Source organism: Pyxicephalus adspersus, chromosome 7 (genome assembly GCF_032062135.1).
Source record: "Pyxicephalus adspersus chromosome 7, UCB_Pads_2.0, whole genome shotgun sequence".
Classification (NCBI taxonomy): domain Eukaryota; kingdom Metazoa; phylum Chordata; class Amphibia; order Anura; family Pyxicephalidae; genus Pyxicephalus; species Pyxicephalus adspersus.
This window is the reverse complement of record NC_092864.1, coordinates 73,645,763-73,658,310: the sequence shown is the minus strand read 5'-3', so window position 1 is coordinate 73,658,310 and position 12,548 is coordinate 73,645,763. Positions and strand designations below refer to the sequence as shown.

General features: G+C 37.7%; 1 protein-coding gene across 1 annotated transcript in view; it reads right to left on the bottom strand.

The window, feature by feature from the left end:
- The window catches only part of LOC140335949 (serine/threonine-protein kinase SMG1-like), a gene marked incomplete in the record, with an annotated part of 46,283 nt that overhangs the window by 29,179 nt on the left and 4,556 nt on the right, over nt 1–12,548 (bottom strand). Inside the window, 15 exon segments of the mRNA XM_072418965.1 lie at nt 337–538; nt 726–865; nt 2,043–2,197; nt 2,287–2,448; nt 2,679–2,875; nt 3,207–3,406; nt 5,051–5,191; nt 5,274–5,375; nt 6,979–7,066; nt 7,824–7,942; nt 8,052–8,213; nt 8,808–8,938; nt 9,465–9,734; nt 10,382–10,483; nt 11,312–11,536. Of these exon segments, the coding sequence (XP_072275066.1) occupies nt 337–538; nt 726–865; nt 2,043–2,197; nt 2,287–2,448; nt 2,679–2,875; nt 3,207–3,406; nt 5,051–5,191; nt 5,274–5,375; nt 6,979–7,066; nt 7,824–7,942; nt 8,052–8,213; nt 8,808–8,938; nt 9,465–9,734; nt 10,382–10,483; nt 11,312–11,536 (2,396 nt within the window).

Below are 12,548 nucleotides of genomic sequence, written 5' to 3'. Positions count from 1 at the left end.
GAGTGAAGACATCCTTACTTCTCATCTGTCACTATAATAGTATATTAGCAAGAAACTCATCGGTTACTATAATAGTATATTAGCAAGAAACTCTAATCCTTTCTCAGGTTTTGACTAGACATACACTTTAAATAAATGCACACCCCTCTATGGTAGCTTGATTGACATGTCACATGTCTGTGGAGTTCATTAACGCTTTTATCATCTACCTTTAGTTTTTCCTGAGGGTTGAAAACCATCTTCTCTAACATTTCAAAATTGGCAATACCATAAGACTTTCTTGAACAAGTGTTACATTTAAAGGAGTGTGATAAAAACTGTGTACAAATAACTCACTTTACATAGTTGAAGTCTGTCTTCAAATTAACAGAGTTGCCCACTGAACTTTTCTTCAGGTCGTGCATGCTATTTTGCCACTCCTGCACTGCAGCCCAGTCAGAAATTGAAATATAGCACTCACAAGCTTTGTTGCTCAAATAGTTGACCACTTCAGGCACAGGGTCGCTGGGCTTTGTCAGAACAGTCTTACGAATATCTCCTAGAAAACACAATTGCATACTTGTCAGGCTTTAACTTGGGGAAAAAAAAAAGAAAGTTTTCACAACAGTTGAATATGAAAATCCCACACAAAAGTCTGATAACGTGTAGGGGCTACCATATTGTAAGGTAAAAACAAACATGGGCCTATAGAGCTTAATAAAGTTCAAACGACTCTCTGAACATACCATTTGAGTGTTTGGGGCTGGCAGAGGTGCTGCTGGAGTTAGCCAACTTTAAAACAATCTTATCAAATCCAGGGGTACTGCAGTCCACCCCAGTCATAGCACACAAGTGTTCTTGGTATTCCACTGCAGCTTTCTCATATCTGTCAAACAAGGTAAAAAAAATTACATATTTACATATACTTTAAAATATTTCTGTAAAAATTAATGGTTCATGAGGTAGTCACACAGACAGGTACACAGACAAATCACCAACCTGAAGAACCTTACTTAGGCCTGACATCAGCTGAAGCACAACATCCACCTGGTGGAACATGCACATACTAGAATACTATACTAGGAATACTAGATAAAAACCCTAAAAATCAGTGAAAGTTCTTTGATGCTGAAAAGCCAGAGGCACTAACTGATCTAGTTAATCAAGCCCTAACAAGAAAGGAGAAAAAGGTAGTGGGGAGGGGATTGTACCTAAAATTTAAAGCCTTCTGAGCCATCTACAAATGGAGTAATAGGAACACAGACATCCTTTAAGAGGTTTTTAAAAACGAGGGCAAAAAACTAAATTTCTAACTAGCAGCAGAGGCTAGGAGAAACTCTCATAACCCGCATTACATCCAGACTTTGGAGGGCGATTACATTTTAATGAGCAAAACAAAGATGATTAAACTTTCTCTTTCTCTTCTGGAAAATCAGCCCTTGGTTCAGCAGATGTGAATGCTTTTGCAACTCCTAGAAGTCTTACTGGATGGTTTTCCACATCTGCGGGGAATAAAATTGAATGAATACCTTGCTCTCTTTGTAGTAACATCAAGGTAATAATCCTTATGCCACCCACTCAGGTACGTGAGACGAAAACAGCGTTTGTGCTCAGGTAAAAACAGAGACCAATAAAACTGAGGAGGGGTTAGTGGCATTAGCTAACAAGCAGCATTTGATTATACAAAATGTGCATACAATAGTACATATATTCTTGTGCAACATACAGCAGTTCTTGGTATAAAAGGGTGAATGTTTGGTACAGTTAAGTATGCATCAAACACATTCACGTAAAGTAAGGTAAGGCAGTGTCAGTTCACAACGTGTTTCACAATTCAGCTTCCTCAAGAGAATGTCCGTCAAACGCTTTTAAGATAAATTCTTAAAAAATAAATACTAAATGGTAAAGCCTTATTTGTTCTAAAAGAAACTATACATGTATTACTTTGTAATATTCATGAACAATAGAATTGCAGAATAAAAATGTAATGAAATGTAAAAATTGCTCTGGCCCAAAAGCTGTGTACAGATGCTGAAGTGTTTAATCAAAGCCATAAAACATACCTTCCATCAGCTTGAAGAGCTACAGAATTTATCCAAGACAGGCTTTTGCCAGCAAAATTAGATGACCACACCGTAAGCCCCTGTATAGCTTCGGGACACTGAAGTTCACACAGAGCCTCCACAACCATCATTACTGTTAACTCAAGTTCCGTTCCCTAAAAAATAAACACACAAGCTTGTAAAGCCAATGCTCGGAAAATAAAAGCTCTGCCTTGAGTCAAAACAAAAACAGAACATTCCTTACCTGAGGTGCACTGTTCTTCATTTCTGTGAGAAGGTCAAAGCCATGTCTAACTGTAACTGCTGGCTGCCCGGCCAACAAACCCACACGCATAATGGCAATTCGAATTCGAGTGAGCCAATCTTGGCATGTTTGTCGATTAGTATAAAAGAAGGTCCTTATAACCTATAAACAGTAAAGTAAACAAGCCATCAAGATTTTGAAACCATCAACGCAAGCTGTAATCAAAAACAGCCAGACCCATAAACTATACTCTACAGGAGACAAAATACATAAGCTGTAAGCAGATTTAATCATTAGGAAGATATATATCTGCACCAGCACCGTACAATGTAATTTTTTGCTTTAATTCTAAACTTTTTGCGAAAGATATAAGCCTTTTCCTTTTTACTAACCTTGGGAGGCGAGGTTAATGCATTGGCACATCCTTCGTAGGCATTGTACATCAGTTTGTCTAGGTTTTCCAGGTACTGAAGAAGCAGCACTAAACGTAACTGGTTGTTGGCATGCCCTTCATCGTTTTCTGCAGTTGTCCATTGACCAACATCCTGGTCTGGATTCAGGGTATGGGCTGCAAGGCTTCGAATAATACCTGGGGGTTAATACATCAAAAAGTCAGTCAGCGCACACTTTGTCACAGTTAACATTACCCGAACCCCTTGTGGCATAAAAAAAAAAAAGAAAGACTTAAAGTGTGTTGAAAAATACTCCTAACAAGTAAAGGTATATAGACAATTAACACTAAGTATAGTAACAAGAGGAAAAAAAAAAAAAGCTGTTATTTGTATATGATTAGCTCCATTTTTCAAACGGAAAGCCTGTCATACATACATACACAAACATACATACATACATACGCACGCCCAATGGGATATAATAAACTTAAAAGCATGACCATAAACAAAAGGATCAAAACAGAATACCTTCAATAGTCTGGAACGTATCTTGTGCTCTTCCTAATGGAGTCCGTAATTTAGAAAGAACTGTGAACTGAGCAGCCTCCCACACTGCCCACTGCCACAAAACAGCCTCGGCCTTCAGCAAATTTCGGGGAATGAGTGAAGCATCACGTTTATCAAGCCTCTGGCAGCTGTGAAAAAGCCTCTCCAGCCAATTGTCCTTTCTACAGAGACAAAAGCACACTGGTTCAGTAAAAGAAAAGATCCTTCACACGTTTTATATTTGAGAAACATTGTTATAAAGGTCAATTATTAGGAGAGAAATTCATGCACAGAAGAACTCAAGCATTATATTAAAAATATGTATTTTATAGCCTAAAAAGAAAGAAGCAATACTTTCTTTTGGGCATTACCACTATCAAAACCTTTTTTGTATTTTTAATACCACTTCGATACTGGTTCTGGGGTTTACAAAATAAAGGACAGGACAAGGAACTATCTCTACTCTGGAAGTATGAAGCAGATCGTCAAAAGTCGTTTCAGCCAAAACAGCTATAAGGTGTGAACAGTCACAGAAACAATATTTACAACAAAATCTGGAGAAAAGGTTTCTTCACTGTAAGGTCTGTGAAAATGTGGAATCGGCTCCCTCAGGAAGTAGTTTCAGCAACTACTATAGATTGCTTTAAGAAAAAGCTGGATGATTTTTTAGAAGAACAGAATATAACTGGGTATTAAAGTTAAGACAACAGACTGTTGATCCAAAAAATATCAGATTGCCTCATGGAATCAGGAAGGAATTTTTCCTCCTGTTGGAGCAGATTGTACCAGGGTTTTTTTGCTTTCCTCTAGATCAACTATATCTAATCTATGGGCTGAACTTGACAGACTTGTTTTTTTTTCAACCTATATAACTATGTTAGGACTAGATTGCCTGCTACTTCCTAGAAAGAAAGTTAATTTAATTGAGGTAAAGAAATGAATGCAAATATAATAAACAGCAGAAAGCCTAAAACTACTGTAGTGCCATACAGAGTGTTGCCAAAGATCTTACTAAAGTAAAAGACTTACATTAAAAAAGTTTCTGCTTGTTAATCAATGTTATGTGCATACTTTGGGGCTTAAAGTTCTTTAGCACAGATTACCTGCTGTTTAATATGAAATGTAAACTTTATATACTACGCATGGATCCCCTGGAAATTTAACTGCACAAATGGAACCCAGGTGCCAGGTCTCTTCCACCAGGCTATCACATTTTTATTGGGACACTACACAAAATAGGTTGCAATGAAAGCTGTGTCTTTATTCAATAGCTAGCAGAACAATGCAGCCCATTTGAACCAGGCACAGCTTTTCTTAAATTGTATCTTGCTGGCTACTAAGACTTGACTTTTACTGAACTTTGGTTTGTGTGATATTTTTTGAAACAAAGTCATTGTTGCAGAGATCTGAAAAATAGTTTTGTTTAGTACAAATCGAAAAAAAAACCAAGCTACAATAAACATTTTATATTTATATGTATATTTTTTACTGTAATGTTAACGAAGCCAAAATTATTACACTGACTGAACTACTTTCAAGTGATTCCTTTTTTTTTTTTTTTTTTTACAAAACATGGGACACTAGGAACTGGGTCAGATTACAGGTCAATGGACAAGTGGGGCATAATAGCAATAGTAGAAAGACTATGCATACTAAGGGGGTGGCCATTACGAAGTTGGAAGTATGGGGCTTACTAGATACCTATGGCACAAACAACTGGGAACACGAAAATTGTTGTGTGCTGCCCTGTCAACTTTTTGACCACCCGGCTACACAGAACATTTCTGGGCAGAACACTGTGGAGGTTTGCAGGAAAGTAACCTTACCCTGATCTAGAAGTACTCCCATACAGAATAAAGCTGATCACATCAGAAAAGTCTTGGGGGTGGAATGTGTTGCTTGGAGACTTGCTCATGTGGTTTCTTGTTGCAATTGAAATTTCCTGCATTTCTGTGTGATTGGTGTTACTGTATAAAAAAATAGTTATTGGCAATTACTGCAAATTCTTCTCAAAAGAAGACAAAAAATAAAATGGCAACAGTACAGTACCTTAAGACAATGTCTAATGGAATAGACTTCAAGAGTTTTCCAAAAGCTTGTCTGAGTCGAATTCCACTGGACACAAGTTGTACTCGACAAACATCAATACACCTAAGTAGAAAAATATTGTATATTTATGTATCATAATTTAATATAGTTGAACAGAGCTAAAGTTGTATTGTGTCTCCAGTGTCTGGGTCTATTTGTGGAAGTGCTGAGTAAGACACTTACACTGCATGGAAAAAAGCATAAAAGCCACCAGGAAAAACAAATCACCACCAGCATCCATCCAAGTGAAGGTTTTTTTGACAAAGAAAACCTTGAAAGCCTCTTCTGCCAAAACCTCCACCTCCTGGGAACTGTTAGGCAGAGGCCCTTATTCATGTAGTTAAGTTTGACATATTGTTAAGCATAAAATTATAGTATGTGGTTGGTGTCAAACGGGGATAAATTTGAGTTATGCGCAGCGGTGTTACAGGTAGTTGCTGATGGCTTTATAAACATTGCTACTTTTATTTCTGTAGATCTTAATGTCAGGCAATAAAAACATATCTTGTATTATCTTTAGATAGATGCTGCAATAAGGGAGGATTGCCTTACTGATTTACTGTCTTCATTATTACAAAGCAACCAGTTTCTGTAACGAGCAGAGCAAATTCTCGGATCTCAGATGTAAGAAAAAACATTATTTTGGATGCTACGATCACCAACTTGTTTATTTGAGCAAGTAATCTACAATTCATGTAAACATAGGTATGTTGAATCAAGCTGTTTTACATGAATATAATTGAGTATTTCTGATTTTATTCTTAGTCATAGCTGTCTCTCCAAACTCCCGCCTAAATTTTTACAGAAGAAATGCGTTGAGTAGGGACGTTCAATGTTACAATATGATGGAATACAAACAAGCTACATGTTGACAGACTAAAAAAAATATTGTTTTGTCAAATCGCGGTATTCAGTTATATACTACTAGATTGTAAGCTCTTCGGGGCAGATTTTGTCATTTGCAATCCCTATTTAATGTACAGCGCTGCGTAATATGTTGGCGCTATATAAATCCTGTTTAATAATAATAATATATTCAGTTTAAAAAACAATTTACTTTGAGTTAAATTCTAGCTTACTCTTTCTCAAAATGCAGTTCCTTAAAGTCATCACTATTTTTATACCACACAAATCTTCTGTGGGTGCCAGTAATGGTTCAGCTTTAGATGTAACCTCTGGGTTTCCCTGCATTCAAGTTCTGCAGGTCTGGCAAACACAGCCCCATGATCATGTCTCTGCCCTTTTCATCTCCTGGCCCCTCATAAAACACACAGCCACAGGCTTTATTTCATTCATGGCGGAGACAGGACTGCGGTACTTTAGGTATGAGACCTGAGGTCCTTCAATACAGAATTGGCTTGCGGTACAGCAGAGCCTATAAAGTTACAGGCTTTTAAACAAAAAGTCTGCATGGTTTAACAAGGAAGAAACTAATCTGAGGAAGAGGATACCTAAATTTACTTAAGTTTAATTTTCCAGGAGTTTGGCATGCACCAGCAAGCAGCAGCCATACCATCACTTCCCAGACACCGGAACAATTTAACTCAGCTTTTCTCCTACTAGGATTAGTAGTAATCTGCACTGTCAGCACTATCACAAAGACAGAGCACTAAAGGATATATTATAAATGCATTAATAATGGGGATACACCAGCATATGATCATACCTCTGAAGAAGGTCTTCTGGCAAAGAGGATGACAAAATATGAAGGCTGTTACAGGCCTGCAGGCAGATGTTCGCATCTTCAAAAAGAGCTGGTCAGACAAAAAATAAAAACCATCAATTATACACAAACCACAATTTAAAATGCTCTCCAAAACACAGATTGAAAAGCAGTAAGTCAAATTAAAAAAAAAAAAGCCACATGCTCTATCCACTTGCCAAAGGTTAGTTAAGATGATCATTTTGCTGAGGGTATATGTGCGTGCTAACATTCTCCTTTAATGTTTGACTCCTGACAAAAGCAAAGCTTCGAGGTACCAGTCAAGCAATGCAGAGAAGCAGGGAACAAGCAAGAACTTCACCCAATCGTCTCCTGAGCAAAATAACCCCTGCAGTGAGCAGAGGGGATCCTACTGCAAGGATCCCTAAAGGAGTACAGCTTTACCACAACGCTTTGACAGAGAGATCATGTAAGCTGTCATTTCTTACAAGGTGCTATAAAAAACCCTTTGCATGGCTACTGTTCTGATCGTTTGCCTTTAATACCCCCTTAAATCTCTGAGAATGGATTTGCAGCTTCAGTTCAGATAGCTGCTAAACAACTTGTGCCACAGTTAGCTGCATGCTTCTTACAGGTGTATGACAAACTACTGAAACCTAAAGATCAGGTTTATTTCCAGGCAATTCGCATTCTTTAGAATAAGATCAGAAATGGTTGCTTACATTTGTGTTAAGTAATCATGTTCACATGTTGACCTTTGCATAAAAGTGGAATTGTAACCAACCAAAACATTTAAAATAAGAAAACCTTAATGAATTCTTGTCATTAAAAAATACAACAGTGCTTACTATTTGCCAGTAGTCCCTTGCAGAACTTGTGAAAAGATGGTAGTGAGAATAAGGGAGCGTATGTGTCAGATTTCTTCATAAGAACAGCAACTTCCAAAGCCCACACCATCAGCAATTTCCTAAAGAAAGCAACAAGGGTGTTAAAAAAAGGTATTCTGCGCTCTACATATCCATACGTGCTCTCTTGTGGAGACATTTCCATTTCTAATAGCCATTTAGAAAACTTACCTGGCATCCTGGTTAAGGTTGTCTCTTTTAAGCAAAATTCCCAAAAGATTTAGGATAACAGAGAAATGCTTCTTTGTAGCAGTGGTTACTGTGCTTATTACTGCTCCATCAAATAATGAGGGAGATGAAGAGCTAAGACTACTGGAGATGAAGTGATCATGCCTGTAAAGAAAAACAACTAGTTTTAAAACATACAGAGACTCATACCAACTCAAGATATTAAAAAAAGAATTATCAAAACTGTGCTCTCTCATCAGACTGCAAAACAAACCAAATTCCTAAAATTAAAAAAAAAAAAGAATGATGTAGAAGTCTGGGTGAGCAACATATTGTAAAGTGGCTCAGGCATGCCATTTTTGAGCAAAAATATGGGAAATGTAAATTTAGAGTATGCTTTAGGTTCTCAAGCCTCCTACCTCACTGGCAGAACAAATCTAAACATATTTCAGAGGCACACAGACTTTAATGTCTGGAAAAGAATGTTGGTTTCATTCATGTGTGCCCCAAATTACAGCGGTGGGTAGAGAGGCTAGATGTCCTCTAATGATGTAAGGTATTACACTGAATTTCAGTTTACGTGTATCTAAACACAAGACATGTGCCACTAAACATATCATCAACCCTACAATTACTGAACCAGAGGTAAACCAAACAAACTTCCTCTAACAAGGGGGTAATTTTTATTCAGGAAATAGCAGAAATAAAGAGACAATCCAAGAATTAGGAGCCTAAAGTAGGAAAACAAGGATTATTTACCTGGTGCAATGTGAATACAATGTGTAAAGCACAGCATACTGCACTGATGGATAGTGGACCGCGATGTCTTCGTGAACAATCATTAAATTCTTACTCAGTAAAGCAAACACAGTAGGAGAGAGCGCCCACATCTAAAAAGCAATAGGAAATGTGCTACATTTTAGTAACAAAGATAAAATAAACATTCAAAATGGTTTAATAGCTGAGCAAGTAATTACAGCAGAATCTAACACTCATTTAGGACAACGTATTGGGAGCAAGGCCACGACGTAAAGATTTTAAAACTTTCCTATCCAGCCACCATACTTGAGAGCTGGCTGGGAATAAAATGTACAAATGCAATAGAAATAAAGAATGACTGGAGGAGGAAATGAATCTTTGAAATATCATTTCATAAAGCAAGCAACAAACTAGTTTTTGTCAATGACCTCTACCCTAGGTCAGTTTCATATTTGTCTAGGAAAACGATATTTCTACTATGAGCCTATGGGTAGTTACAAACAGCAAATTACATTTTCATGTAGTTCCAATAACTTGTAAATAAATAAAACAGTCTCTTTATTACAGACTTTCCTAAAGTAAAACTATTTCAGAATGGAGAATAGGAATTCGTATGGCTAAAATAAACAAAGTAACAGAACTACCATGCATACGTACCCCAATTAGAGAGTTCTTGGCGTTTCCAATTGTAGTCAAAATGCTTAAGTCGAAGACAACAACAAACTTTGCATTGTCCACATTGATTGTATGGTTCCGGAAAGCCTCATGCTGAATTTCAGCACAAGCCTCAGGTAGCTGAAGGTAATTTAGGAGGTTGTTCAAAGCACATGTCATTTCTCCCAAAATCAGTTTGTATGCAGTTTCCAAAACTGGAATGTTCTTAAGGGTCAGTACTGCCTGGTACAGCCCATGTGCTGCATCTATTACCTGGGATTTAAGCATAACAGAAAGATTTATTACATCTATGTTAATACCTGGGTTGAAACCCCCCCCCCCATAACACAAATAACCATTGTTTCAGCACATAAATAACCAATACATTGATTTTACATCAGTAGAAACTCCATGAAGATAGTGGCCCTGGCAGACCCTGGCACTAACCCTTTAGTTTCGTTTTAATTCAATTCCAGTCCAACTAAAAACTTTTTCTTTTAAGGCCCAATTTATAAGAAATAGATTAACAATGGAAGAAAAACTTCTGGGTCCCTAAAAAATTGCAATAAATTTGACCTTATTACACCAATTTATTGCAAACTGCATCAATGTCATAAATATCAAGGCCCATTTCAGAAAAAAAAAACAGAAGGTGATTAAAAATAAAAGTTTAGATTTTTCTAAGTCATACTTTGCCCTACACTCCTGCCTTAGTACTGGTCAGCAAAACTGCACATTGCAAACAGGGATACAGGAGGGAAATATAATTGTTTTTACAAGTCAATCATCATTTAACTTGTCTAGATCGCTGAAAAAACTTAGGACACATAGTTTTCACATTGTCCTAGTGACAATTACTAGGTTAACAAAGAAAACAAATGAAAAATCAGCACTATATAATAATAAAAAAAAAAACTTACTTCTTTTTCCTTGTGGTACCTTAACAAAAGAAGTTTTGAGTCTGGTACAAAAAGTTTCTCCACAAATGTTGATGGTAGTTTAGTATTTATTTGTTCAACAACCTAATTGTATAAAAGAAAAAAAGCCAATGAATAAAGGTTTACAGCGTAATGTAGCCCTGATTCCAAAAACCTGCTATATGTTCCTTCACCACAGGAAGCAGTTTAAGGAATGGTAATGTCATTACCGGTCAAAAAAAAAACTGCTAAAGTGCCAAAATGACCATAACAGTTAAGAATAGTGTATGAGGACAAGAATTCTATCTTAGTTTTTAGGGGGGGGGAAAAATAAGTCACCTTATACGTAAAAAATCATTACGTCAGCCAGCCCCCTCCCCTTAAGATCTTTTTGATCCCACCAAGCTATGCGCTCTGAAGACCAACTGGAAACACATGGAAAGCATGCAGGACCATAGATTTTCAAGTATTCAAAACATAAGATTTTGCTAAATAATAGTTTACACCTATGAATATAAAATTACATAACCAAAAGGAAAGGAAAGCAAGAATAATTAGAACTTGATCTTTCAGAGATTTTCCTTTGCTTTTAGGCAAAGCTGTATGTAAAAGAGAATGTCCATAAAGGCACACGCAACAATCTCTAACTTTTTAGCAAGTGGCTTTCAGTCATCTCATTTCTTTGCCTACAAACAAGTGCTTAGTCCTGGTCTTCTGTGAGACCTTATACAATTGTCATATCACAAAACCTTCTGTTCTGTATACTCAGCATAGCCGGCCACAAATTCACTAATATTAAATAGGGATAATAAACAAAATGATGGGAAGATTCTTCAGCTGTCAAAAAAGCCACAAGACCTAGCAGATAAAATATTGTGGTTAAAACCTTCTTAAGCATTAGGTGAAAAAGGGAGAATTTGAGGACAGGCTTACCAGTGTAAGTAAATGCAGGACCGAGATGATATAATCTGTACCGGACGTTTGGCAATTCTCCAGCTGGTCCAATCCATATGAAATTACCATCTCAAAGTGAATCGCCATGCTGGGATCCATACTGGCAAGCAGCACACCCACACATTCATTGGCAGCTGTTAGTACAGCCTCTGAAGAAAATACTTGATTGGCTGCCGTCACACACCTCATTACTCGATACAGGATCTAAAAATAAAAGAAAATTATCAATAACTACAAAAAAAATTGCTTACACAGGATCAAAGTGTGCGCCCCACCCCTGAAAAAACATATCCCCTACCCCATATACACTCCCTGCCAGGGTCCAATCTACCATCACAACCTAGATGAAGGCTGTATAGCTCCAATAGATCATGGACTGCGAGGAGGGTCAGGCAAAGAAGCAAAGTGGAGACTGATCTCGGAAACTGATGGAGTGTGGCACTGAGAGGGGGGGGAGGGGGAGTTAAAATCAGACCACAAAATGGTTTCCTTGGAGTCCTTGAGAGACATAGGAAATCTTGTACTGTGGACAGGAGAAATGATCAGTCAAACTAAACTAAATGTCAGCCCAGGATCATCCTCCCTACTACCAACATGCTTCAGTAACAAACGCCATCAAGATTATTGCCATAAAAACAGAGGGATGAGGACTAAAGCTACGTACACACGTCCAATGGTTCCCGGATGATATCCATGGAGAATCTGGCGTGTGTACAGCACCCGGCGTCCATCGAACAAACGACCGTCCTGGTGGATTCTAGGACGATGGACAACTATCGATCCTAATGCAAGGGAAGGGGGAGAGCATGCAGTGGGGTGCTGCTTCGTCGTTTCCCCCTGCCCTTTCTATAGAGCAGAACGGTAAAGTGTACTACACTTGTTCATGCATCGTGCAGTCCTTAGACGTTGGAAAGGATTGTGAAAGATCCCTTCCAAGGACCATAATTTTGCACGTGTGTATGCGGCTTAACTCCTAATGTAAGACTACAAGAGAAGGTTTCTTTATGGTCTAGGGTAGGTAGGACTGTACTATTAGTATGTATCAGCATCCAACATCTTCTAAACTAAAGGGAGGGCCATAAAGGACATCTTATCAGGAGAACAACATTTACCGTATTTTTCGGCGTATAAGACGCACTTTTTCTTTCCCAAAACTGGGGGGGAAAAGTGGGTGCGTCTTATACACCGAATACATGTTAAATATAATAAAAAAAAA